Source organism: Clavelina lepadiformis, chromosome 6, assembly GCF_947623445.1.
Source record: "Clavelina lepadiformis chromosome 6, kaClaLepa1.1, whole genome shotgun sequence".
Classification (NCBI taxonomy): domain Eukaryota; kingdom Metazoa; phylum Chordata; class Ascidiacea; order Aplousobranchia; family Clavelinidae; genus Clavelina; species Clavelina lepadiformis.
This window is the reverse complement of record NC_135245.1, coordinates 2,628,702-2,656,388: the sequence shown is the minus strand read 5'-3', so window position 1 is coordinate 2,656,388 and position 27,687 is coordinate 2,628,702. Positions and strand designations below refer to the sequence as shown.

The 27,687-nt window shown below is 37.6% G+C and overlaps 5 protein-coding genes across 6 annotated transcripts; 2 read left to right on the top strand and 3 right to left on the bottom strand.

Moving 5' to 3' along the window:
- Window positions 1–27: 27 nt before the first annotated feature.
- LOC143463115 (WW domain-binding protein 11-like) lies at window positions 28–3,629 on the bottom strand. 2 transcript variants are annotated; one of them, XM_076961491.1, is made up of 5 exons: window positions 3,295–3,629; window positions 2,191–2,558; window positions 1,710–1,768; window positions 1,361–1,510; window positions 28–1,173 (listed from the first exon to the last, which is right to left on the bottom strand). In XM_076961491.1, the coding sequence occupies exons 1-5, from the start codon at window positions 3,520–3,522 to the stop codon at window positions 431–433; spliced, it is 1,548 nt and encodes a 515-aa protein (XP_076817606.1). In that variant the 5' UTR covers window positions 3,523–3,629; the 3' UTR covers window positions 28–430. The 2 variants fall into 2 exon arrangements, with proteins under 2 accessions (XP_076817606.1, XP_076817607.1); XM_076961492.1 differs by having other exon boundaries at window positions 28–1,170.
- Window positions 3,630–5,605: 1,976 nt separating this feature from the next.
- LOC143463336 (equilibrative nucleobase transporter 1-like) lies at window positions 5,606–7,850 on the top strand. Its single transcript, XM_076961803.1, has one exon. The coding sequence runs from the start codon at window positions 6,158–6,160 to the stop codon at window positions 7,559–7,561; it is 1,404 nt and encodes a 467-aa protein (XP_076817918.1). The 5' UTR covers window positions 5,606–6,157; the 3' UTR covers window positions 7,562–7,850.
- Window positions 7,851–10,867: 3,017 nt separating this feature from the next.
- On the bottom strand, window positions 10,868–12,714 carry LOC143463335 (equilibrative nucleobase transporter 1-like). Its single transcript, XM_076961802.1, has 2 exons — window positions 12,342–12,714; window positions 10,868–12,272 (listed from the first exon to the last, which is right to left on the bottom strand). The coding sequence occupies exons 1-2, from the start codon at window positions 12,529–12,531 to the stop codon at window positions 11,122–11,124; spliced, it is 1,341 nt and encodes a 446-aa protein (XP_076817917.1). The 5' UTR covers window positions 12,532–12,714; the 3' UTR covers window positions 10,868–11,121.
- A 1,686-nt stretch (window positions 12,715–14,400) lies between these two features.
- On the bottom strand, window positions 14,401–21,881 carry LOC143463140 (coiled-coil domain-containing protein 170-like). Its single transcript, XM_076961524.1, has 17 exons — window positions 21,760–21,881; window positions 20,700–20,850; window positions 19,920–19,993; window positions 19,709–19,748; window positions 19,449–19,571; window positions 19,250–19,360; window positions 18,991–19,136; window positions 18,729–18,879; window positions 18,274–18,459; window positions 18,079–18,207; window positions 17,914–18,006; window positions 17,739–17,834; window positions 17,300–17,500; window positions 16,854–17,027; window positions 16,150–16,392; window positions 15,714–15,950; window positions 14,401–15,599 (listed from the first exon to the last, which is right to left on the bottom strand). The coding sequence occupies exons 2-17, from the start codon at window positions 20,820–20,822 to the stop codon at window positions 15,276–15,278; spliced, it is 2,451 nt and encodes an 816-aa protein (XP_076817639.1). The 5' UTR covers window positions 20,823–20,850; window positions 21,760–21,881; the 3' UTR covers window positions 14,401–15,275.
- Window positions 21,882–23,374: 1,493 nt separating this feature from the next.
- On the top strand, window positions 23,375–27,627 carry LOC143462024 (TNF receptor-associated factor 4-like). Its single transcript, XM_076960020.1, has 9 exons — window positions 23,375–23,684; window positions 24,024–24,171; window positions 24,314–24,418; window positions 24,690–24,911; window positions 25,952–26,047; window positions 26,181–26,336; window positions 26,474–26,651; window positions 26,840–27,006; window positions 27,204–27,627. Exons 1-9 carry the CDS (start codon window positions 23,464–23,466, stop codon window positions 27,351–27,353), a joined length of 1,443 nt encoding a protein of 480 aa, XP_076816135.1. The 5' UTR covers window positions 23,375–23,463; the 3' UTR covers window positions 27,354–27,627.
- The last annotated feature ends 60 nt before the right edge of the window (window positions 27,628–27,687 follow it).

Genomic DNA, 27,687 nt, shown 5'->3' with positions numbered 1-27,687 from the left:
TCATGGCAAAAGTACTCACATTACAGACAGCTTTGAAATTCATTTTATTATTGTTAAACTTTCAGTTATACTTTTGTTTTAAACATTTCTAAAATCGCCTTACAATATAAATGATTTATTCATGAAACAATTGACCTTTTCAAAAACAGACAACCCACTTTGATTAAAATATTTCACAATAAACGATAGCTATCAACTGCCTTAGCTGAAAGACCATGAACGTATAACAATGCTTCTCAAGATATTGTCAAAACTGCTCTTAGCCAACTGCAAGCCAAAATTAGAATTTCTTGCAAAAATAACAACAAAGTTACCCAATGCAAGTTTCTATTCAGTATCAGTGGTTTTCCAATCTTATTAAGCAGTTAAGAAGCCATGTTCAGGTTGAGACTGCATTACTCCAGCAGGGCTACCCTTCAAATTAAAAAGCCTAAAGCAAGCCCTGCATCTCTTTCATGAAGGAGTCATAGGCCGCATCCGCAGTGGTGGCGCCTTGTTTCTTTTTCTTCTCAAATTTGTGCTTTTCAGGATAACCGGAAGTGGAAGGTTCGCTTGCCGGCCTACTTGTCTTACCCTTGGTCTCTCTCCTCACTCGAAGAGAGGTGGGCATGAAACGAGTGCTTTCCACTTTCAGATTAGTCGTTAGTTTTGGTTTGGCGGTGATGGTGGCAGCTTTTGGCTCTTCTATATCGTTATCGGTAGGGCGGTGGATAAGACTGGGAGGAGCACTCAGGATGTTAGGAGTCTGCATCATGTCTGGGCGATTCATCAACCTCATATCTGGCCTCGGACCTCCCAAACGAGGAGGCATAGTCGGGGGTCTTCCGGGAGGAGGGCCAGGTGGCAACATCCCTGGACGAATCATTCCTGGTGGCATTCCAGGAGGGGGACCCGGGGGGAGTCCTGGTGGTGGACCTGGAGGTTTTGGGCGATGATTCACTTCTACATCATCATCTTCGATTTGTTTGTCTTCCTCATCACGATCCATTTCTTCCTCCTCATCAATGTCTGGATCATTTTGTTCAGGAGGAGCAGGTATGGACTGCCCTGCCATTTTCAACATCATAGCCTGTAGAGGAGTTATGTGTGATAGTAATCCATCTTCTTCGTCTTCTTCTGCAAATCTCACGGAATGTTTCCTTCCGAACTCATCTTCTTTGTCTGGATCACCTGCTAGAATGGTGATAAAATATTGTCTGATTAAAGCATGTTTACAAAGCCCTTAGAAAAAACTAGCAAGATTAGGGAACAAATAATCTTATTATAACAAATCTTTCACGAACAACTACCTTAACTTGTAAATATGGCTTATGTTTATGTTGTGCATGTTATTTTATTTCCAAAAAAATAGAGGTTTTACCAGGCGCAATTAAGCCATCATCATCATCTCTGTGGTGAAATTCTTCATCATCCTCTTCCATTTCTGCAAAGTGTCCTTCTTTATTCTCAGACTCTGGTCCTTCTTTACGTTCATAGGCATCTTGGTCTTCCAAACGAACAGTTTTGGATCCTACTCACATTCATTGTTTCATAAAAATTGCGATCTTTATGATCTCTTACAATAGGCAACTTACTGAACTATTCTCTGTAGTAGTTTTATTGTTGTAACTCATAAACCAGAAGTAAATAATGTTGGCTACAAAATGAAAATACAATGTATCAGATTTGTTTGACTATGGTATAAAAGCTATACACTGGTAAATGCACACCTCTGGATGTTGGACGGTGTGATGTACTTGGGATACCAGGTCTGGCACTTCTTCCAAACCTAAAAGTTTGTTTAATGTATATTTACAAATATTCCACATATTTGTAACAAAATTGTCTTCTGAGGTAGACAAGCACTAGATAATTACAACTGACAGTCCCACATTTTATATTCTTCACTTCAAGAATAAAAATTATTTGTAATCATTTCTCTTAAAAAGTAGAATCCACTTAACAAATCCACCTTGGACCCACACACCAAGTTTAGGCATAATGAGCGGTGAGTGATTATTACAATGATTAACACATTGAATGATGGCCAAAAACACCAAAACTAAACCATTATATTTATGTATATAGACAGTATATTTAAAGTACATATATATAACAGGGCAACATTAGAAAATTTAGATGTAGTATATATTTTTGTTAAATCCTAACTGACACACGACTTTTAAGCAAGACCAGCACAACAAAACTTACACTTTCTTTGCCGGTGGTGGGCCGGGTGGAGGTCCTGGTGGAGTTTTTTCTGTTTGAAGGCTGGGTGGTACACCAATAGGAGGACCTGGGGGTGCTTTTTTCAAAATGCTTTGCGGTTGAATGCCAGGGAGTGGAATATCACTGAGATGTGGTGTTTCAAATGGTGTCTCAGGCAAGGGAATCGTGTTTATTTCAACTTTTTGAGCATTTTTGACAGACTCGTAGTACATTTCTTTCTTAGCACGCTTCAGTTTGTAATTTTCGATCATGACTTTAAATTCCCGGCCACGGTTTGCATCTTCTTTGAAGTAGAAGTCCACAATACGAATCAAAGTTTCTAGAAGCTTTCTTCGTTTTTCTTTAATTACCTAAACAAGATTGAATGATTGAATTTAATGTAAGCAATGTGGGTATAAGTTACAGAAGAATATGTACATGAACCCAATGGCCAAAATGCTTACACAACTTTATAAGTAATTTAGTAATTGCATTGGCCAACATACAGTCTATTGTTTTCGGAAATGTGCACTTGAAAAGTGCTTAATTTTAGTATGGTAGGAACGTTTAATATGGACTAGTTCAATATGAAGTCACGTTGCGTGGTCAGGCATAGCATGTGATGTAAAATGCGTAAAAGCTTGCGTTGTATCTGCGGCACATTTGAATGTAATAATTCGATTTGTATTTACTTCTAGTTTATTATTTTAAACTTTGCGTGACATACCAAACAAAATTAGTCTGCATAAAGCGCCGCAGATTACATGCAAACTCTTAAACATTTTATGTCACATTTTTCGCTGACCAAATAGACATCATATCGGATAAGTCCAGTGCATAAAATTCAAAGCACTGTAAAATAAGAATTAGGCAGCATATTTTCACTTTTTTTTTAAACTCAAAGAAATTCATATGCAATTCACCTGCAGTGAAAAGGATGTTTTTACAATCTAATGCCCTGAGCGTTTGTAATTTAAAAAAGAATCAAAGTAGGTCGACAATTTCCACCGTTAACTACATGAAATTGAAAAAATCTTGCAACCCAAAAGAATGGCGGCGGCAACTCGAAAAGAGCCTATTTATCAGCCTAAAAGCTACGGTACATACCTTTTCATTGTATTGATTTTCACTTGTTGGATCCAATTCCATATTATCAAGATCCTCCAACTCCTTTATCATTTGGTTAGGGTCTTTAGTCTTAATAACCGCCTGTCTAACTGCAATGCGCTGCTTCTTGTTTTTCTTCAGTTCACGGCGACGAGCCTCCTTACGCGCTTGATCTGTGGGGTTCATAAATTTACCACCCTTGGTGGTACTTGTCGTTCTTCTGCCCATGACTGAGGCAAAATATTTTCACTTACCGACAGAAAACCTAAACGTTGCCCTAAGTGCCAGCAAAATGCAAGAAACGTTTTTACCAAGAATAACTTCGAACAAGTTGATTCCAAACAAGAACTGAAGGTTGGATAATTGAAAACTTATCACTCGCCATTTCAGTGTTGCCCAAACCAAACTTACAAAAAAGTTGTAGAAATCTTGGACACTATTTTGCAATGCAACCAGATTATTTCGTCTGCTTTAACTCTTTAATAAATTAAAATTGTTGATATTACACGTTTTTTAAGTTTATAACGTCGCTATAAAGTTTTCATGTATAGCCACTTTTTATTTTGTAATTTTAGTTGATTTTTCGACGAAGCACCGGAAGCCGTAGCAAAGGTTGGAAAAGGAAATTCCATGTTTTTCTTTATAACTTTGTTCCTCATTACCTTGGCATTCATCAGTGATAAAGTATTTCAGTTACTCATCTGTCCACAATAAATGTTCACTTTTAAATATACGTGTTGGTTTATTTTGTCAACAGAGTACTACTGAGAAAGAGATAAAGCTTTTCAAGGTAGCCGTAGCCCATTATCCCTGTGAAGCCGTAGCTCATTAGACCTACATATGAGTTTGATTAAGGTTCAATACCAGTGTGTTAAACCTCAGCACAGGCCAAGAATTACATAAATTGACTTTTTCTGTGAATTCGGAGTGTAATGTCAAGCCGCATTAAAGATATGTAAATCGATTTTAGATCAGGTCGTAATCCATAAATTCCGCCGGTTAAGGAAATTCTATTATTAACTGGCAGGCGATGTGCAAAACACGTAAACTGCGTATTGTTTAAATTGTATGCCAGCTATGCAAAATGATTTTACAAAACAGCATTCAGTTACGTAGGTCTGGCTAGTTACCTGCTGCGTTTAATAAAAATCCTTATCTTACTTTTATGTGTTGTAGTTCGCGTAGACACCGAACCTAGGTTGTTACAGTAATCTCTTGTATTCTAGGCTATTAGCCTACATTTCTTTCTTCCCTTGTTGGCAGACGCGGTAACGCAAGCTGTAATGCACAGAGAAATTTTTATCATCTTTTTTATCGCGCAATTCCTATTATTAAAGTAGTTTAATTCATACCTTCCAGAAGTTTTTGGTTGATCAACGTCGTGAATTCAATCGCCACACTCAAATACGAAGATATAAAAACGCAAGCCGAGTCCACTTTATAGAATCTAATGCAAAGTGGCATTTTGACACCAGATAAACGAGGATAACTATTTTTGTGATTCCATTTGCTCCACAATAGCCTACAGTCTGTAAATACAAATACAATATTTCAAATTCTATACAAACAATTTTAAGCGATAATAAATGAAAGAAGACCACCCACAAATTTAAAATAAACAGGTTTTTGAATTGTGTGTTATTAAATAAAACGTTTGATTGAAAATTTTCTGTTCATAGCTAAAACCATGGAGGCGATTTTAAGCAATACCTTTAGGGCAAAAACGCCAAACTTTAGATCTCAAGGAACGTTTACGTAATTTAGGCTTTCCCATTGGCGCAAAATAAATACGACGCTTAATTGTACTCTTCAATAATAACTATAATGACAGTAGTATTGTGACAAGACAAATTGAATTAGTCCATGGGCGCTAGAAATACCACGTAGGCTAGGCTAGGCCTTGGGCCCACAGATGTGGTTAACTTGAAGATAGCAAAACAATCACCACAGTTACATAAGCTTAAGCAAAAAGTTACTGCTGGTATTTGCAAAGTAATAATCGTGAGAGCGAAATTACTTCACGAAAACAACAAACATTATATGCCACGTTAGATAAGACATTTTATTGAAATTTCATTATTGTAGCTCACGTTTCATTCAACTTTTTATCACATGATTACGTCGGAATTCGAGTCAAATAAAACGTAAAATCCATGGCATTGTGCCAATGGTTGACTTCATATTAATCTTTTGTTGCAAACAAACCAATGGCACAATGCGTGTCACACCCGCACACAGTTATATAAAAGTGGCTGATTTACCGGTATCTCATTCTAAAGCGACGCTGTGTATAGTTTGTACCAAATGATAAGGCAGATATCAGATTCATAGTGTTGGGAAATTTCATCTGGATCCCCAGTTCTAATAATTTAACAATTAAGGATAACTCGAAAAGTGTGAATATGAAATTATCGCCAGTTTCTTTGCTCTATATGTAGTGTTCGTTTTCTGAATGCCTTGCTGTTTACATCACTCTGTTTTGAAAGATAACATAAATTTTATACGGATTAAAGGTTCCAGAGCAAGTCCAATTGTACACTGTACAGGCTAGTTTACATTTAACGATTAGTGTAAACGAAATACAACCGTTTTCGCCGCGCTGGGAAGTGTAAAGACTTGGTTTTAGCACGTAGCATTGGCCGCAAGCTTCTTGAATGTAAACTTGTGTGAGTAAACTTTCTTTTTTGAAACTATAAAGATATAAACCAAACTTCGCACTTCAGTTCACAAGCAGTACATAGACAGTTAAAAAAGTATGATAGGTTTTAATGCGTGCTGGCCGCGACTCCAAAAGCCATTCTGAGTTTTATACATTACAAGAAATGCTATTTTTATACACAGCTATAGATTGAAGGAGTAGGCTATGGAAATTCAAAGCGCTCTGACCTTGGTTACGGCTTTTTTGGAAAATCTGTTTTTTGCAGGAATAATATTCGGTTGGCCATCACTGCAGTATGTTCTTCAACGGGAAGGTTATTTTAGCTACCTTTGCGATGAAACAACCGGTAATCACACTCTCCAAAACCGTACAGAAAAAGTTTGTGAAGAAAGTGAAGAAAGCTTTAATTTGGTCTTTACCTTATCGTTATTTTCTTTATGCATATTTGCCGTTTTTGAGGGACATTTACTCGACCGTTTTGGGACTTGGATCGTGCGAAGTTTTGGTACTTTTTTGCTCACTTTGGGCTGTATATTGATCGCCGTATCAACACCTGCTACTTCCTGGCTACTTTATCCAGCAATGATATTCATGGGAATCTCTGGATCTACCTTTCTGATCAGCAATATGCCAGTAGCAAATTTGGCTGGTTCTCAGACAAGGGGCTTAATTATTACTTTCTTAAATGGTATATTTGATTCCGGTGCTGTTGTGTTTTTAATAATAAAGTCAGCTTATGACTTTGGTTACGATTTGAAACATGTTTTTCATGTCTACGCCTGGTGTACGCTTTTTACCTGGTTAAGGACATTTGCTCTAATGCCAAGCCAAAGAATTCCGTTTTCAGTAACGACCAAAAATTTCTTTTATGGTTGGAAAGAATGGGTGTGTTTTAAGAAGCGGTACGATAAGACTGAAGACCCTGACATTTTCACAACAGACGACGAATCAGCCGCTGCCAACATTCAAGAAGTTGGAACAACGTTTGGAGATTGCTTGAGAAAAGTACTTTTTTGGTCCAACGCGTTTCACCTAAGCACTACATCGCTAAGAATTAATTTTTACTTCGGATCATTTATAACTTGGATTGATAGCTTTGAATCTCCTAGTAACAGTAGTCATCTCACAAATGTATTCGGAATTATGCTACTCTGTGGGTTTATAGCTGCTCCGTTGAACGGTCTATTGGTTGATGGTGTCATCAAGTTTTCTAAAATAAAGAGTCTTCCTACCAAAGTAGGCTTGCTTAGGGCTGCTTTTGCTTCAATGCTAATGACCAGTGTTTTGGCAATACTGCTATCGGTCTCAGTCATCACTCAAAGCTCATACGCTTCGTTTGCCTTTTTAGTTATTACCAGGGCTTTTGTGTATGGTGGCAACACCACATTTTTGGCAATGCACTTCCCAGAAAAACACTTTGGAAAGTTATATGGACTTACCACTGCCATTGCTGGTACAGCTAGCTCTTTGCAATATGCCCTATTCCAACTGGCAAGCTCAGTCGACCCGACGTTTTACTTCATCAATTATTCTTTTCTGGTTGTAGCCTGCCTTACTTTAGTTCATCCATTGTTGTTGTCCTTACAAGAAGGAATAAAATTGTGTTGATCTTAACTTGCATCTGGTTTGTGTTTAATCGCTCATAAAGTTTTTTTGCATATATATGTTGACTTCAGGTGATTGTCACAACTCCTGGCATGATATTAGCGAAATTTATCGACAACGTTATATGAAATGACTGTCACCAAATTTATGTGTCATCGTGACGTGAATATTGTGTTATGTGTTCACTGAAATCAAATGTCATTAAACTTTATGCATAAACACTGGTCATTATATCAAGGTTTTGATGCTTATTGAAAACAATGCCTATATGTAGAATCCGTTATTAGTTCATTGAATTTCATCTGAGGTCGTTCTCCACAGTCATATTTTAATGGCGATTCAATTTGGATTGGAAATTAAAGGTCTCGTATTCAATAAATAAAGGACAGGTTTTATAGCTGCAACCTAAATTGCAAAAAAAAACACATGACAATTACTCTACACTTAATACAAAAACTAAGTTCTTCAGTTAAGCAAGCGCGGATTCCTTGTCAGTTTTAAATAGCTAAATAGCACCTTGAAAACTGAAGTAAATATCAGTAAAATCAATGCCAATAAAATAAATCTTTCATCTTAATGTAAATTTCTATCGTGATATGCTTTCACGGACTTTATTTAAAAACCTTAATAAGTGAGTGTTGACAAGAACAATTAAGAAGCTGTTATTTTGAAACAAGCGATATGTTTCGGTTAAATGTTCCAGCTAGTTTACAACATAATCGTAAAATGCTACCTCATACCCTTAATTCTTCTGTTTCACAAACAACATCAACGGATGAACCAAAGTAAGGCAAACTGCAACCAAAAGTCCAACGTTGATATGATAAAATGTTGGATCGACAGCAATTGCCAGTTTAAACAAGGCATATTGTAACAAGCTCACTGCGCCCACGATGGAAAGCGTTAAGCCAAACAATTTTCCAAAGTGTTTTTGTGGAAAGTCCATTGCTAAAAACGTTGGAATGTCTCCGTTCACAAAAACCTGAGTTAAAACTTCGAATACCAACGAAGCGTATGAGCTTGGAATAATGATGGAGGCCGAAAGTAATATTGCGAAAGCGCTTGTCGTCAACATTGAAGCAAAAGAAGCCCGCAGCAAGCCTATTTTTTCGGAACATACTTTGCTTTTGTACACCTATTGACACCATCAACCAATAGACCGTTCAAAGGAGCAGTCACAAATCCACAAAGTAACATGTTACTGAATATATTTGTGAGGTTGCTAATGTTGCTGGGGTCCTCTGAGATCTCAATCAAAGCTATAAATGTCTCGAAGTAAAAATTCCCACTAAACGAGATGATGCAAATATGAAATATGTTGGTCCAGAGAAGCAAGTTTTTTAAGCAGTCACTAAATCCCATGTCAACTTCCTGATAGTCAGTAAGGGGTGACTCATCATTTATGGTCAGCGCATCTAGATCAGTTTCGGTTTCGTCGTGCGGTTTTTTAAAACAAATCCATTCCTCCCAGCCATAACACAATTTCGATACAGGTCCCAAAACGATCTAGTAAATAGCCTACCAATATACTGCACAAATGAAGAAGGAATGATGATAAGGTGAATATCAAATTAAAACTTGCTTTACTTTCATTACACGCTTTCGCAGAACGGTTGTGGGCAGTGAAATTTTTGTTTGTTTCCTGGCAAAGATAGGACAAATAACCTTCCACTTGAAGAACATACCGCAGTGATGGCCAACCCAGTAATATTCTAGAAAAAAACTAACTTTCCAACAAACCAGTGATTAGCGTTAAAGCGCTTTGTATTTTCATATTTCCTTAATGTGCAAGGCAGTTTCATTTTAAAAATGCCATCTACAAAAGTATACGAAATTTATTTACGCCCGGCTGCTGGGATTTTACGAATATTCAAGCTGTTATCAGTTTTAATAATCTTTGCTTTTCCACAAATCCTAACCCAAAACACTCATCCACGAAACTCATAGGCCTTCCTGCTGAAATTATCAATGAACTGTCTGCTCGCGTTACAAAGTGAAATGTGTGTTAGAGCATAAGATTGCCTGAGACCGAGAACACCGCATTGCTAAAGTTAACATATAGGAAGCAAGCAAGAGTCACGAACGATTGTCTCATTCGTTACTGCAAAGAGATTTCCGGAACTTCCATATCTTTCACATTTTCTTGTAAGAAGCATTACGCGGAGTCAAAAGTTTTTATTGTAATAGTAACTCTATATGTTCCGTTTTCAAATTATTCTGGTAGGCCTACATTATGCGTAAGAGATGGTGTGATTTATGGTAACGTACGGATATATATGTTCGTAAAACTTTTCCATTTCATTATGTGTAATAACGATAGTTATTAACATCATGTTTCATGGGATACTTCTAACATCAAAATTGTTACAAACTTTGTTCTATTTTCACTCTTTTCAGTTTCAGATAATGATGTGGTTTCTGAAATTATTGAAGGTTTTAAAATTAAACCCTTGTTGTTGCATTTAACTTACAATCCGTTAATCATCATCATTTTCAGCCAATGTACCCACTGTAGGGTAAAGGCTTTTCCCCGATTTTGCTACGAAACTTAGTTCTTAATTGGTATCAGCTAATTGGTGTTACCGCACTAATTCGTAATTTCGTCTCACTGGAGATTTTTAGGTTTTCCCCTGACTCTGCAGGGGAGTCTATGGAAGTGCTTTCATGAATTCGTAAACAGTCATAAGCGAAGGTCGGTGTTGGGACCGTGGCAACCTTTAAGTGACACACCCAATCGGTAGTTGGTTGTCAGCATCGATGCTGGCGAATGTCAAGCCGGGGTTTTTCCTGTTTCCAAATGTCCGGAAAAGAAGGTGGCTATGGGTTCACTGTTGGAGTAGTTGCGATCGATTCAACATAGCGGCAATTAAAGTAATAAGGCTACAGACTGGGAGAAGGGAACTGGTGCATGGCCCAGGATGACATCCGGGGTCAAGGCTTACGAACACTCATTCAATCACCGCCGCAGGTAAAAATTGGACGACGAGAGCCGAATGTTGGTCGGCGACATATTCAGTTTTGACCAGTGGCATCGACGCGTGGTCCTGGTGAACAATCCCACATATTCCCGTAAAACCACTAAAAATTTTAAACAATGTCTCGATTGGAAAATGCACAAACACCCAGTTCAATAGATGGGACTTGAGCAATGAAGAATTCTTGCCGAGTTTTAGGTCGTGCAAATGAAGGATTTCCTTCATCTGAAAATGTAACTTAGATTCTGATCCTATAATATTCATGTTGCATTTCTTTATGTTGTCTTTTATTTACACAAGATAGACTAAAACTTTGCCACGACATATTGAAAATAGTGAGCAAGATTGGTTAATTTATTTGTATGCGAATTTAACGAGTCAACGCAAGACTGCCACTGAGCTATGCGGAAATCCTAACATAACAATCCATAAGTTTCTTAAAGAACAATTAATGAAACTGATCTCTATCGTTTTTATTGATGTAAGAAAAGATCTTCAAAAACCTGACGATTTGCAAATAGCGCTATTTGTCGACCACATGCGCTAAACGTTAATTTATCAACATTATCGTAAAATCCTCGCACACATTTATTTATTCTGTTGCAGGAAAAACAACATCAACGGATGAACCAAAGTAAGGCAAACAACAACCAGAAGTCCAACGTTGATAAAGTAGAACGTTGGATCGACAGCGGTTGCTAATTTAAACAAGGCATATTGCAACAAGGTTACTGTGCCAACGATGAAATACGTTAATCCAAACAGTTTTCCAAAGTGTTTTTGTGGAAAGTGCATTGCTAAAAACGTTGTGGTGCCTCCGTAAACGAAAGACCGCGTTAAAAGTTGGAACACAAACGAAAGGATCGAGTTAGCAACGACAATAAAAACGGATAGAGTTATTGCCAAAGAGCTTGTTGTCAACATTGAAGCAAAGGAAGCCCGGAGTAAGCTTATCTTGTCAGGAACATTTCTTGCTTTTGAATGCTTGATGACACCATCAACCAATAGACCGTTTAAAGGAGCAACTATAAACCCGCAGAACAGCATAATTCCGAATATATTTGTGAGGTTGCTAATGTTGCTGGGGTCCTCTGAGATCTCAATCAAAGTTAAAAATGTCCCGAAGTAAAAATTTACCCTAAACGAGATGATGCAAATGTGAAAAGCGTTGGTCCAGAGAAGCAAGTTTTTCAAACAGTCACTAAATGCCGTATCAATCTGAGTGATGTTGGTTGCGGCTGAGTCGTCATTTATTGTAGGTGTGTCAAGGATTGGATCAGTTTCGCTTTTGTCGTACGACTTTTTAAAACAAATCCATTCCTCCCAGCCATAACGCAGTTTCGCTTTTGGCAATGGGAATGGAATATGTTGTTTAGGCATCAAAGCAAACGTTCTAAACCAGGTGCAAAACGTACACCAAATGTAAATATGGAGGATGGCTTTTAAACTGTAGCCGGCTTCATAAGCTAGTTTCATCACTGAAAATACGACGGCACCGGAATCAAACATGCCAGCCAGGAGAGTTATGACAAAACCTCTTGCTTTAACATCAACCAGATTTGCTATTTGAGTATTACTTATTAACAAAGTATAGCCAGAAATTGCAATCGATATCATAGCTGGATAAAGCAGCCAGGAAGTAGCAGGTGTTGATACGGCCAGCAATAAACAACCCAAAGTGAGTAAGAAAGTACCAAAACTACGTTCGATCCAAGTCCCAAAACGATCGAGCAAATAGCCTGCCAAGAAACTGGACATAAAGAGACAGAATACAAATAAAGTGAAAACCAAATTAAAACTTGCCTCACTTTCACTACAGCCTCTTTTTGTATTGTTTCGGATTATTGTGTGGTTATTGTTTGTCTCGTCGCAAAGGTAGCTAAAATAACCTTCTTGTTGAAGTACATACTGCAACGACGGCCAACCAAGTGATATTCCAGAGAAAACTAAGTTTTCCAATAAACCCGAAAACAGAGTTAAAGCGCTTTGTAATTGCATATTTCCTTCAAGCTCAATAAGCAGTTTCGTTTAAACGTGCTAGGCTAAATACAAAATGCCTAAGAAGTTAACAAAACCATCAGCTGGTATAATGTGATTGGTTATATTGAAATTGGCCTAGAATGCACCTAGAATTCTTCTTTCCCATAAGTTAACCAAATTACCAGTCTCCACAAAACGTCTGTAGTATACATCAGCATCCTGCCTGCTCTCATTACAACACGAAATTTGTTAAAGCACAGCAACTGAAAACCCCGCATTGCTAACACGCAGGAAGTGTAGGTTTATGATAAACGACTACCTGTAGGTAACTGCAAAATGATTTTGCGGAACCTCTCACATTTCCAAACATGCTTATGAATAACACCCTGGTCGCAGAGACAGTGCGATAGTACGAGCTTGATGTTGCAAATTATAAAATCCGGTCTGCATTGACATCGTAATATATTCCAACTTTACTAAAGATTAGGATACAGTAACATGGCGAGAACTAAGCTTGAATATCAAACTGTTGATAATTCAAATTATACACAAGTGAACGCTTCTACATATTCTGTATAAAAGAAACCGTACACATCATTAGGTGGAACATTTTTTAAGGTTACATAATTTCAATTAGTGTTTGTTCTATCGTCGATTTGTTTTTCGCTACACGCATACCTTCATACATAGCATAGCACCTTCATACATAGCAAGCTGTACAAATGACTCATCGGATATGTCGCTCCGACTCCTGACGAAGGTTGGTGTGTTCTTTCCAGAGAGCGCGAAATGAAAATACCAAAAAAATTTCATTTTTAGCGTTTGGTGGAAACTAAAATGCAAAACTTCAAAAGCAATTTGATCGCAAGCACGTGCGAAGCAAAACTGACCGATGAGAATCGAGATTGCGAAAATAAAATCGTGTTAAAAATTAAAGAAAAATGTACCAAAAAGAGAATTAAAATCGTTTTTTAAATGAATATGGGGTTTGAGCGCAAATTGTGTGGCTTTGACCGTGACCGTAACAACCTCAGTGAGGCAATCGACTGAATTTTTAGTATGTAGACTTCAAACACTGCATTTACAAACAGGCTTGTGTTTTTAAGGATAAGCTTTCGCAAGTAGCCTACTCGTCTTTGTATCAGTTGAACCAGCGGTACGTTACTTTCAACCTTTCATTGCTTGTCGTAGAGCGAAAATATAATGCTAACCATCATAGTGTAAGCCCAACCACTTTCGAATTTGACAACGCTTTCAGCAATATTAGATATTGTTATACAATCAAACTACATGCTTTATAATTTATATCAAATAACTGTAGCCAAGGCTTTTGTTTTGCATCTTGCCTTGAGGTATAGCTGAGGTCTGATGCTGTTAGGCCTATGTTGAGAGTGTTTCCAAATTAAGTTTTTCTAAATATTTGTAGTTGATAAAAGTGACAGAAGATCTCCATATTTAATTTAAGTTTTGTTTAATCGTCGAATTTCCTCGAGTATGCTGAAGGCTACATTAACACTGCTTTCTTAGCAGACGTAGAACCAGTATATACAGTAGTCATCAGGACACCGACGTCGTACTTCACCGAGAGTTCGTGAAAGATTGGAACGGTCCAATGGCCTGGCATTTTGAAAGGAGGTGGTCGATCAAATCAACTGAAGACAATTGGACCAAACGATATTCCAACCCTAGCACCTTTCAACTCACAGCCGTCAGACGTTGGTTGGGTCGTCTTAGATTTCGTCGTAATGGTTTGAATCGACCTGGAATCCTGAAAGGACTAAAACTGAACCGTGCTTTTTCTTCATAACGATTGATTGTAGTTTTATATTTTTAATGATCTATTGTTCTATTTTAATTATTTCACTCAATTGAGTAAGGACTATTCAGTGAAGCTAACAGACGTTTAAAGACAGCTGTACAAAACGCTACAAGCACATTAATCGCTACAAGAACAAGATATAAGTGCACGCTCTCAGGGAATTAATTTGGAAACAATGCATAAAACGAAAACGTCTTGCTGCAAGATTTTTTTGATAGCAGCATCAGTGAAAATTCAAATGTCTGAGAATTTTACGAAATAACTTTTCCAAGATTTAAAATTAAACCATCCTCTTGTGCATGATTATCGGTTAATAAACCTACAGTTTTACAAAAAATAAAAAAATATTAAAAAAAGAAATCGTGTGGTTGTGCGTTCAAACGCGATTAAATTTCCAATTCAGCAACTTGAACAAAATTTCATACAAAAATGCCATAAAGTTAAAAAAAAACAATACGATTGATGTAGGCATATTTCAACCAAAACTATAGTGTGTATACAAGCAACTGTGTGATGAAGGATTGAATACTGAAAACTACGCAAATACAGTACTTCAAATAAATCAGTAAGCGTGCAAATTTGTACAGTGACTATATTCTATTTATCTACACACCATACTGAAAACAAACACTCAGTAAATGGTGACTATAGGAAGCCATTATATCCTACAACAAGAATTTAATAAAGTAAAAGCGCGCTTAGTAAAAATGATTAGGCAAAGATAATTATCTGGTAAATGCTTCTGCGAGAGGATCGAAGTAGATTTGGAAATAAATTTTTTTCTTGTGCGAAATCGAGCCGCCGATTCTCTATAACAACCGTATAAAAATGCGAGTGTGAAAACATGCGATTGTGTTCATTTAGTTGTTACCCTGAAACGCAGAAAACTACGCGCTAAGCATCTCCAGCAAATGACAGAAGAGGATTGAGGGTCAGAAGATTTTTAATATCTCTTCGGCGAAGGAGACCGGGATCTGGGATGATGATGATGATGTCTTCTTGGGCTGGAGCTCCTCTCTCTTCCATATCTGGCATCCACGGGCGGTGGATGTGGACTCGTGTTGTACCTGTTGTCGTATTCGTATCCAGCTCTGAACCTTGTGCTCATGGCATCTAGCGAGCGATCCAACGCAGTGTTAGCTGCCGTTCCGATGTGGTGATTTCGGATGAGCTTTTCGAGGCGCGAGATGACCTCGTAATCGGGTATTGCCAGCGTGGTGACGTCAAGACCCAACATCCGGGCTACTACCTCCCGGAAATCGACGAGCTTGAAAAATCCCAAAAACAGAAAAATAAGCAAAACCACCTAAAATAGCCAAATAATACGGTAGTTTTTTTTACCAAGAAAATTAAATTCAAAAAGTCAAAGGATCAAGTAAACCTGTTTCTCTCGACGTGTGACTTCATCCAATAGAGTTTTGGTTGACTTCAAATCATCGGTTACTGCGTCCAACTGGGACCTTAACCTGGTACTGTTCTGACCGGCACTCGTCTCGGTCAGCGAAAGATCCCGTTTCAAAGTCGACAGCTTATGGCGCTGACGCTCTTTTGTCGTCGATAACTTTCCAACGTTGTTGACAAGCTCGTCGATTTTACGGCGTTGTTCAAGCGTGACCGTCTACAAGCAGCAAGATTAAATTTAGAAGTTGAAAATAGTCACCTGGAATCATCGAGCACTGAAACAAGCTCAGCGATAAACATTGCTCGCGGAATAAAATGCAGGCAAAGACTGACAACCTTTCAATTCAAAAGTTGATAAGAACGCCGTAAAACTAAATCAATAGATATAAAAAACAAAACTTCCAGCGGATGCTCACTTTGAGTTGATGGGTTTCTGCCAGCTGGGCTTTCAGCTGGGTAACGTTGACCCTTTCGTCGCCCAGCGCATGTTTGAGCCGTTCCACCTTGCGTTGTAACTTCTGAACCGTGACGATCGCATCATCACGATCGATTGCCAAAGCGGTTCGGGTTTGATTCTTCTCCTCCATTTGCCCGATCTTCTTTCGGATCAATTCCATGTGTAGCTCCTTGCTCTTCAACTGCTCCTTGAGTGCCTTTACCTAGGCAAAGATATTTTCCCTTACTCTTTAAAGACTTCATGAGTTTGCTAACCATTAACACAATTGTTTTTATGCCTGTAAGTTTGCGGTGTTCGAGACTTTATCCCAGTCATTAACACTTTATCCCTGTCATTAACATGTGTTAAAAGTCCGTACAACTTTGATTAAAAATGCCTTTTTGAGTTGAAAACGCACCAATACTAAAATTAAATTTGACTGAGATATTTGTAACGCATTGAGAAATTCACCAATCTGTTCAAATCTATCGATTCGGTGCGTTGAAGCGCAAAAATGCTGGCTCGGTTTTGTATAAACTGTACATACAAATGTTTGTTGAACTACAGTTATGTGAAACACGCCCGGAGACAATAGATTTCCTTCAATTGAACAAGATGAAACGAAATAGAGGATGGCTGTAAAAGGATACCTATTGTGAAGCAATCAGACAATTGTTACTTTACCTTTCTATGAAGATTATAATTTGACGAAGTCTTTTCAACCAGTGCGTCTGATTCCAGTTTCGACAGTTGACTAGCTCTTGCGATGAGCACGTCCGTGTTGAAATCGTAGCCGAGGTCGGCAGCTACCTCGTCCATACGCATTGCCAATGCCATTTGTTGCAGGAATGCCAAGTACTGTTGAAATAGACGATTGGAGTAAAACTAATAGATTCTGGGTTAGTCTACGCCACAAGTTTATTCGAGCACGGTAGACATCACAATTTCCATGCTTTGCTTTTGTGTACAGTTTTTTTCTTACTAATACCTTTTATTAAGTTTGAAATTTAGTTTTTCTATTTAAAACAAGATATTTTATGAAAAGCAAATGAGCAAGTCAATGGCAACCAGTCATGTGGTGATTAACAATCTTAGACTCGTCAATATTTAAAGAGCTTTAACTGACTAACCTTTTCTTTATCTCTTCGCAAAGTATCGCGGATCACATCGGCTGAAGCGAGTTCATTCTCCAGCTCCCGAAGTCGATCCTCGTTGCTGAAGGTGGATCGCTCGGCATTCTTTGCTCTTCTTATCGAGTCATGATGCAGCTCACATTGTCTCTCCAGCTGATTATTTAAATGTGTCACTTTTTCCTCCAAAATATCAACTTGCTGTTGACAATGACATTGCATTTAATAAGGTGACATACGCTGTTTAGTCACTAATTAACTTGTTAACTAACTAGGGCAGTTTTAAATGTGCAATAACTAACAACACAAGTTTTATGAAATATTTTGTTGCTTAGTTGCCAGTTGGTAATGTGCTAGGTACCGTTTTGTTAAATACAATTTAACCGCCATTATAATTACAGTATATAAATGATAATGAACATAGATTTTAAAATTGGACCGATTTTCTTTCTCTTTCACTGGCTGCCAACTCTCTGATGCGATCTTTGATGGCGTCTTCCCTCGCCTCAACTTCAACATAAGGATCACTCAAGATCTGAAAACGTAAATATAAAAATGGTAGAAAGACGTTGAATCCAATCTTCACACCTAGCGCGATTTAAAAAAAACTTCACCTTTGCCATTGATTCTCGGAAAGTTCTGAATTCGTTAGTTGCAAGATTTCTTTCGTATTCCAGCCGTTTTAGATCTTCTGAAAGCATGCTTGCCTTTACGAAAAAAGAAAATTGCACTTATAAAACAGGCAGATTTAAAAGAATTAAACATGTTTTATTTGGCACCTTTGTCGCAGTTTGAGTAAGCTCTTCGCGAGATGAAGCCCATGTTTTGTCATTTGCAAGGATTCTTTCCTTCAGAATATCAAGCTCACGAGACATGCTGTCTTTATCAAGCAATGCATCATCTCTCTCCTACAACAGAAACCACAGTTATACACCTTTAAGTCATAAACCGTTACATAACTGACTGAGTGCCACCTTTCTAAATCTTTCCAGCGTGTTTGATGCCTCGGAAATATTCTTCTGTTCTTTTCCCACTTCAGACACCAGCCTCATAATGGTTTCGCGGCTGGCCTTAGTTTCAAGGTTGTGAGCATTTAAGGCGTCTTCCAAGGTCTTAATCTTGCTTTCGAAGAGCAGATTGTCTTGACACAAGGTTCTACCCTGTGTACACGTAGTGCGTTGGAAAATTTGTACACTTTGTAAGTAAAATTATTACACCAACAAAGCATTTATTCCAAGTTAAACACTCAAGGCCAAGACTTACCTTAAAAATCTATGTTACCCAAGATTGTTATATTATCAGATATGGACTACTTTACTTTACTTTACTACTTTACCTAGTCCATCTGTTATAGACACTGTCGTATATGAGCTTAGTCATACAAGTGCCAAGTCAAGAAAAAAACAAATATCACTATTAATCATAAAACCTTTTCAACGAGAATTTCGACGGCATTTTCCAAGCATCCAGCGCTGGTATCTGTGTTAAGGGCATCACCAATGTGGCAGACTGCATCATGATATTTCCGCTTGTAAGTTTCCACTTCCTGCTCGGTTCCTTCTTTAACAAGCGCATGATTTCTGCCAGACGTAGATCATACAAAAAATGTTGAAGCTTATGTAGTCGTATGGAAGAAAAAGCATCAAAATGCTGAATTACAAGTCTGTTAATTATGATACAAATGTTAATACCTAAGCCTAGCTTCCAAGTCCAGTATTTTCTCCTGAGCTTCTCTGTTTTCTCGCTGCAAAGTCTGAATTGTAGCAGATCCTTTTGAAGTGATATGTTCCAGCGTGCCTGACTGGTGTTCAGCTTGGTGGACGTGTTCACGTAAAGTCTGAAAAAGAAGAAAATTAATTTGTGTTTTAGTCAGCGCTTTCTTTGGAATATAGAGAGTTTGCTGAACATCAACTGTGAAAATTGGGCTCCATCCTAGTATTGCAACCATACCTGAATTAAAGCGGTTTGCCTCGCATTGTCTTCTTTCATCAGTTTAAGTTTAGATCTCAGTTCATGAATGAAATTGTCTTTCAATTCTAATTTTGACTGAAGTTCCCGCAACTATGCATGGATTTCAAAGTAAACATACGGAGTTAAACAGGTATTTATTGTTTGGTGGTAAATTGAAGGGTGGTGTTTGTCTTTATACCTCAAAGGTAAGATTTTCAATTTTCATCCTTGCGCCTGCGAGTTCAGCAGGTGGATGGTCCATGTATAAGCAAGGTCTATCAAAGTTAAGAGTAGTTCGATCATTCCTTGTTGTTGCATCCATCTGAGTATAAACCAAGCAATGGATAAAATTATCTGGCTCACAACTATACCACTACTACATTGCAGAAAGAAAGCATAAAAATGTTTTTCAAAACAGAAACTTTAATTTTCAATGACTCAAACTTTAATTTCACTTACCATTACATCTAAAAGATCTTTGTTGTCTCCTCTTGGTGATCTAAAACAAAAGAAGTAAAAACTTTGAGTTAGAGTAAAAGAAGTTTTATTTTGCTTATGAAGGTCAAATACATGTGTTAAATGAATAATTCCCAGTTGAATAACTAAAAGTAATTAATCCTTCCAATTTAAGTTTATTTTTTAAACGAAATGGAAGAAAACAAGAGCATACGCTGTTGAAAGTTCAGCAATGAGGTCGTCTTTTTTTGCCAGTTCACGCCTGTAGGCCTTTACTTGTTCTTGTAGCTACAAAAAGTCAATAAAAATTCTGATAAACTTGTGAAGTACATACATGTGTGATAATTGCGTCACAATGGTTCAATTACTTATGCGATGAATGTGTCTGATTTGATATTTAATCAGCTCGGCTGACTGAGCAGTGATTTCGTGACATCATTATTAACCGTTGCACAACTTAACATTAAACCCCGAGGTAGGTCGTGCTCAGCATTTACTAGAACAACGTATTTTTACTAGAAATGCTTTGTCACTGTGCCCAAAATAAAAGCAAATGTAATCTTTTCTCACCCTCATCTTTTACTGACAAGTCAAGCATTAGTAACGTACTACTGCTATATTGACCATGCCCATATGTTTGGCTTTCCATAGCCCTTGACAGTCAAATCAATAAAATAATCTGGAAGATTGATACATGTGTTTGTCTGGCAATATGTAAGTCATTTATACGACAATAACTAATCAACAATAATCACACCCTTAGATGAGGTAGATTAGCATCAAGCAGAAGCTAGTGAGCGACCAGTGGAATGTTTGTTGCAATACGCAAAGAAAGTGCAGTTAACATTTCCTTCGCTGCCATATTTATACATATATACATTTCAAATACATTACATTTAGAAGTTATATACATTGTCTATAGGTCATGTATATGTACAAATAGTTATTAACAAGTCAATTATTAAAGCAACAACTTCTTCTCATATGAGCGCACCTCAACTGCTTGCGGACATTGTGTTAAGTCTCCACCCGGACGATATGATGAGGAAAGAAGCCCTAAGTTTTGATTGACATCAATCAGGTGACTACTTCTCATGCCCTTTGACGGGGAACTCATTTTTTTTAATTCACAAGTTCACATACACCTGTGAATTGGTAAAATTAAACTTATGAATTTGGCCCGAAAAATACGGAAACCAGCTATATAGCTAAAACTAAATATATATTTCTATACAAATATAGAAAGTATGAAATTTCCTAACATGTTTAATGGGACACAATAAATATAAAACTGCAGTGATATTTATATTTTCTCTGCAAGTTAGCTACAACTGAAAGAGTACTAGCTAACTCACTATTGTACTCAAGGTTTGTCGTGTTTAGAAATTGACAATGTGGTTTGATTTCTTATTTTTGGTACAAAAGCGCTGTAGTGATACATCAGTGTTATGAAAGACAAGAAGCGTGCGACGACACAAATTAGGTTATTAAGAACTGTAAGAAAAATGGAAAATATTTTGCTAGGCTACAGACTCTGGACTGCAAAGTTTGGCATGGGTGCGCTCAATATTGTTTTCCATGAGCTACAATGGCACACTTTAGGTGCACTTATTGACTTGGACATAGAGCTTATACTCACCCAATTTTCAATTCATTTCAAGACTGAATTAGTGGAAATGTGTAAACTGCACATCTAAGTGCGCACATCAAGTACGTTTGAGCATTTTTGCGCACGTTCAGTTGTCATTTTTGGTTGTACGACACACGCAAGGTCTCGCTGAAAACGGCCATACGTTGTAGTCCGGGCTATCGTAAAGTGCTAGTCTAAAATTTCTTACCCAAACGGCAGCTATGCTTATGCCATAAATAAAGCCAACCGGTATGTACAAAAAGACATGACATACATTAGCCTGATGACCTAAAGTCTGTTTCAAATCAGAATAAACGGTAGGTGACCGTACTGGTAAATACAGAATAACCAACAAGCTACGGCTTCCGACAAGATAATACCAAGTAATCAAATAGAAACCGTCACTACAAATAAATATTATTACCATCTGCTTTTACACCTTTTCTTCTGTTTGATAGCGTCCGTATAACAACGGTATCCCATGAAAGTGTGACAACTGACAATGACCAACAAAACAAACATTTGCCAAAGCAAACTTGTTGCCTAGTGACCATCGACTCGATGCGCCACCTCGAGTCTTTTCTTCATCGCACGACGCAAAGAAAAGAATGTGATGTCTATGCTTTAAAATTAATCCAAATTTTGGTATTTACAGTTTAGTTAGCTCTTTTTGTTAGGCTAACACGTTTTTAAGTCGTAAGCTTTGAAAATATTAAGCACAATACGCGTGATGATATCACAACATAACGTACTTAACCACTGTAAAGATATAATTTAAAGACTAAGCCGTATTATGACATCACCACGCAAGTTACGGGATTGCAATGTACTTTAAAAAGTTTAAGTAAACTTCATTTTGTGGTTTCATAAAATCAACCCAGTAAAAGTGTTAATTTTGGAGCAAAAAAATGTTGGTTATAATAAACGATAACAATATTTAGTGTGCGGTTTACCTTCCCGAATTACTTTACATAATCACATGGAAATCAGTTATAAGTTATAACTTGTAAAATAACAACCAAGGGCTTTGTTACACTTGTAACCTACCATACAGAACTGTTAATATTACAAAACTAGATGGAATTTCCTTGAATGCTCTTGAATTCATGATGTTATGACACTGATAACAGTTAACGAAAGAAAAATCTATTTTCCAATAACGAATAACACAAATCTATCTTATCGAGCATTAAAGCATTCAGTGATGGCTGTGGATAGTTTATGTTTGAAGTCGTTTTTCAGATCATTGCGCAAATAAGCTATCTTGATATATAAACACAATAGACATTTGCCTTTTGTACGGCGTAATACAGTATATGTAGCAGCTATATGTAACATAATTTCATACTTCAAAATTGGGTAAATTACCATATTTCAACAAAAAAAGTTTGAGCTGAACGTAAGGTGAAAGATGCTCGTGAAAGGTTTAAAAATTCCACACGTAAACTATTTTCAATCAAAACAAATTTAATACAAGTAGAGTATAAACCTATTTATTTACAGTCTGTTACTGATCGATTTTTGACCCTGGCGATTTTATCAAAACACAAAACTGTTTGATCTACAGTACATAAAAATCTTATTACATTTCATTGTACAATGAAAAGTTTAAATTGCAGCTATTTCAATAAGTGTCAAGGATAATGAAAAAAATGGTGGTGCCGGGAAATAAATGAAAAAACAGTCAGAAACTTTGCTATCGTGATGTTTTTCCAATTTCCTGTGACAAGTAGTTTATAACACAAACTTGAAAATAATTTCTTCATCTGAATTTCTGGCTCAGTAATGTCTGCTTAATAATTCATGAAATAAAATAACTCTTTTCTCTTAAATTATATACCATCTGGAAATGTTTGGCTCATAACATTAACCGCATTCTCTTGTCGTCAAGAAACAAGAAATAAAAGCAACAGAACCAAAGGCTTGTAAATTATTCATAACCTTTCTTGTACTTTTAGTTAAACTGAAGGATATTAATTCCACTGTCACTTTGAATTTAATAGGAACTTAAAGTGATTCCAAAGTCGTTTAACATTTACTTTGCTGTCCACGACCACTAAGTTCGCATAAGTGGAGAAGGCGGCTTTGGGATTTGATAACTCAGAGTTTTGGTCGCTTTCCCGTAAGAATGACTTCGTCTCGCGCATCCAGCATAAGCAAAAGGTTCCAATTCAAGAAGAGTAGATCAGTTTCCAGTGGAACTTGCAGCAGTGATTCCAGAGACTCTAGCATATGCGGGAGTCAGTTGTCCATTCCATTCTCCATCAATTCTTCGTATGAAGCTGATGTAGATGAAGAGTGGAAGGGAGTTATTACAGCGAAGCTATTTACAACTCCTTTAGAAAATAGGTCAGTCATTTCATTTAGACGGCTGAAAAGAAAATATTTTACTTTTTTTCTATACGTTGTTAATAAAACAATAAAAGTTTTGAAAAAAAGTTTTTCCTCAACATGCTTAATCTTCTCTTTCAATATTAGTTATAATAGGACCTTCTTGTACTGTAGGATAACATGTTTCTTTATATAGCCTACGCGTGTTTAAACACGTTTAGACGTAACGCTACATATGCTAACTGACCTTCATGATTATTATCAAACTTTAACTAAAAGCTAATTTAACTTTAACTACTCTCTTAATCTTTTTCTTGACGTTAAAATCATATTTAATGTCGAGTCTTGTTTTTTAAGATTTCTATGTGCATCCTGCTTGAAGGTTCTTTCCTATCCTGTGTCGTTGCCAAAGTGCGACCACCATGTTTGTAGCAGCTGCCTGGCTGACTTATGCCGTGGAAAGCGAGTCTGTCCTGCCGACGGAAAGCGATTTACTCGGGATGAGGTGTGTTTGCTGTTCTATACTTTCCGGCAAAAGACCTCACAGAATTCTGCATATCTAAGCCAATTTTTCATAATTTCGTAACGATATCAAGTCATCTTTTTCAAAGAAAAAAAAACAATAAACTTTAACGTTTACATTGCAGGCGATGGTTGATGAAAAACTGCAATTTGACCTCAATAATCTAGAACTTGTATGCCCATATAAGGATAGCGGCTGTATTTGGAGTGGACGGTTACAAAACTTCAAGGCAAGAAGGCCGGGACAGATAGCTGAAACGTGGTTCCACGTCACTTCAGCGCTAGTCCATTTAATCTCTCAGTTATCGCGTAATCGTAACGAAAAGTGTTATTGACTCCGCCGAATTAACCAAGGGTTGAATTGGTTAACCATAATGATAAAAACAAGGCGAAAACCGTCACTGCAAGCTTTCGTGGCGAATTCTGAATAAAATTATCTTACAAGCACTACACGAACGTCGCCTGAAAGAAATCGCTTAAACAATATTTTTCTTTGAACAGGATCATTATGACGTATGTGATCACGTGGAACAACTTTGCGCCTTTGGATGCAACTTCCGTGGTCCCAAGAGAAGCATGGACGCCCACCTCAGCGTGGATTGTCCGCAACGGTTGGTCACGTGCGAGTTTTGCAAACGTCACGTCCGAGCCGAAATGGAAATTGAACACTTGAAAAATTGCCCCCGCTTCCCCATAGCTTGCCCGAAAGCGTGTGGTAAAAGGGTGAGTAGTTTTCAAGGCGTGTGTATTACATAGAAATCGCCCTTTGCGGTGAAACGCGCCATTCAGACAAATAATCCCGTAATTCCAGTTTTGGTTTAAAGTGCGCTCGCCGATTCAAGCTGTTATAACAGAAAATCAGCAAGAGAAACGCCATATTAAAGGTTGCGGTAAAGTCGATTGTATTTGATGGCAGTTGCCAAGAGACATATTGTTGTAATTTGGTCACGTGACATACTTTGTTACGTGTCAAGTGCTATCAAGGCAATTCACTTAAACCAGGGGTGTCAAACTCAATCGTTACAGGGGCCAAAACTCAAAACTTATTTAACGCCGCGGGCCGTAAGGATAAAAGTTGATTGAACGTTTCGTGACAAGAGTGCATGAATTGGAAACAGGCAGCGATACAACACCAAATTTTTGATGTTTTTGACGATTTTTGACAGGGCTATTTTTGATTATTCTTATCTTACATCATTATGTTTCATTCATCTCCTAGCAAAAGAATTAACGAATTAAGAAACAATAAAGAAAAAAACAGCCTAAATTACGAGCGTTGGAATAGATCGATTTATTCTATTGTATGATGGGGCAACTGCTGTATTGTGCGATTTGTTATAATCTTGTTCTTGCTTGAAAAAAGTAAATTATACTGTACAATGATCTCGTGGGCCGGAAATAGTTCATTGTATAAAATAACATTGCGGGCCAAGTTTTATTGTAAAGCGGGCCGGATGTGGCCCGCGGGCCGGGAGTTTGACACGTATGACTTAAACGATAAGAATTCCATTTTCCGTCAACCGCGCGAAAAAAACGACCTGGATAAAGCTAGAAAAGTGTGTTGTCTGAAACTTTGCTAAAACCAATCTTACTGCCAAAAAAGCATTAACAATAACGCACAAGCCTAATACAGCTTTACACGAGTTGTTTACTACCATGTTAAATTGCTGAATTCGTTCATTTATTACCCCCAAGTTACTTATCATGACGTAGTCTAATTAATTATTTATTCTCCTATTAACAGTCAATTTATCGTTCGACAGGATATAGCGCGTGAGGAGATCGGGCGCCATCTTTCGGAAGAGTGCAGTATGGCTGATGTACCTTGCCCTTATAACCAGCTTGGTTGCACATTCAAAGTAATCAATCGCAAGCATTACCATCAACGGTTCCAATGTTATTTAGTTTCTGTTCCCCGTTCAGTTTTCTCTTGTGTCAAAAAAGGTTGCTGTTCATCATTTTTTGACGAAGATTTCATTGTAACTATTCCAGGGCGGGAGACCTGCTTTGAATGATCACGTGGAGGAATGTTTGAAGCAACATATCAAACTTCTTTGTGAAGGGGTGCTAAATCATAGCAGTCTCTTGTCCACGCACGAAACGAATTTGACCAATTCCATGCAAGTCATTGCTGAGCACGAAAACAAGGCATGGGTGTACTAATATTTCCAAGCGAGAATTATGATAGTAACTTTCAGTTTATGGTGGTTGATGTCTGCCTACAGGCATATATTTTTTCGTTACTGTACTGAAAAATATTAAGTTAAGAATTTGTGCATTAAAAGTTGTCGGCCATTTCGGACAAACTCGGAGCCGAAATGATATGGAAAGTGGATGAATGGGAAAACAAGATGGCCCAAGCTGTATCTGGAAAAAAAATCGCCATCCACAGCCCACCATTTTATACAGCACGTCATCAATACAAACTATCACTGTCTTTGCTGCCGAATGGGGACAACAAAGGTTGTATCGAAAGTTGCGTTGACTTCTTTATACAGAAGATTTAATCGTCATATAAACAACTTGCTGTATCTCAAAAACAGAATTGTTTTCACGAGTCTTTTTGTGTTAATAACGTTAGCAGTGCGATGCAGCCGACATTATCTTCTAAAAACCAACGGCCGTGATAACAAAATGTTTTGCATCACCAGCAAAAGGCGAGTTTGTGTCTCTTTACGTTCGTGTGTGCACCGGCGATTACGACTCTCTCCTTAAGTGGCCTTTCTCTCACGGCCTGGATTTGATTCTCGTCGACCAGAGTCAAGACCCACGGGCTAAGACTGATTTCATTTACAATTTGCGTCCAAACCCATGCAAGGTGAGGTTTCATATATTTAAAAGCACGGTTTCGATATATACAGCGTGAATTTAAGTAACTTTTGATAGTTTTGAAGACGTATACGATGCATTACAAACTGATGATATTCGATTGAAATTCCAAACATGTAGTCAAACGCGTCATTGTTTTATGACTTGTCGTTAAGTACGTTTCTAGTCGATTTTTGTAAATTGCAGGAAAACCTGCCGTTCCTGGGCAGGCCTACATCGCGAGCTAATCCTGCTTTTGGGCCGCAACGGTTTGTCTCTCACGCTTTGCTGAACTCACGTGACTACGTGCGGGATGACGTCGTATTCATCAAAGTTTGCGTAAATTCCGAAATGTAAAGGGGACGTTTTTCAAAGGAATCAATTTCTTTAGCCGTGAAAATTTTTTGCCTCTTTCCTCGACTGCGCTAATTTTTCCTACGTCACTAGTGTTTGATGATAATGTGTACATTTGCCGGAATACGAGCTTCGCGGAGTGACTGTCACCATCTTACAACCTGCCTCGGTCAAGTATTTATATCGTGGGAATCCATGAGTATTTTCAATTGTGCTTTTGTTGCGTTTTTTTCGGAGAGATAAACTGAATAGTAGTTTCCTGAGGGACTTGTCAATATCACTGTAGTGTATCTTTGTTACTTTATTTTTACAGAGCTCAATCGCAACTCGACAAATA

Coding starts and splice junctions, on each gene's coding strand:
- LOC143463335 (XM_076961802.1), bottom strand. CDS start 12,531: ATGCAATTACAAAGCGCTTTAACTCTGTTTTCGGGTTTATTGGAAAAC. Junction 12,273..12,341: donor AAAAAGAGGCTGTAGTGAAA/GTGAGGCAAGTT, acceptor GTTTCTTGGCAG/GCTATTTGCTCGATCGTTTT.
- LOC143463140 (XM_076961524.1), bottom strand. CDS start 20,822: ATGAGTTCCCCGTCAAAGGGCATGAGAAGTAGTCACCTGATTGATGTC. Junction 18,460..18,728: donor TCGAAATTCTCGTTGAAAAG/GTTTTATGATTA, acceptor ACGTGTACACAG/GGTAGAACCTTGTGTCAAGA. Junction 17,835..17,913: donor TCCGAGAATCAATGGCAAAG/GTGAAGTTTTTT, acceptor TTACGTTTTCAG/ATCTTGAGTGATCCTTATGT.
- LOC143463115 (XM_076961491.1), bottom strand. CDS start 3,522: ATGGGCAGAAGAACGACAAGTACCACCAAGGGTGGTAAATTTATGAAC. Junction 1,769..2,190: donor CCACCACCGGCAAAGAAAGT/GTAAGTTTTGTT, acceptor ACAAACTTTTAG/GTTTGGAAGAAGTGCCAGAC. Junction 1,511..1,709: donor ACACCGTCCAACATCCAGAG/GTGTGCATTTAC, acceptor GAATGTGAGTAG/GATCCAAAACTGTTCGTTTG.
- LOC143463336 (XM_076961803.1), top strand. CDS start 6,158: ATGGAAATTCAAAGCGCTCTGACCTTGGTTACGGCTTTTTTGGAAAAT.
- LOC143462024 (XM_076960020.1), top strand. CDS start 23,464: ATGACTTCGTCTCGCGCATCCAGCATAAGCAAAAGGTTCCAATTCAAG. Junction 26,048..26,180: donor AGCTTGGTTGCACATTCAAA/GTAATCAATCGC, acceptor TAACTATTCCAG/GGCGGGAGACCTGCTTTGAA. Junction 27,007..27,203: donor TGCGTCCAAACCCATGCAAG/GTGAGGTTTCAT, acceptor TGTAAATTGCAG/GAAAACCTGCCGTTCCTGGG.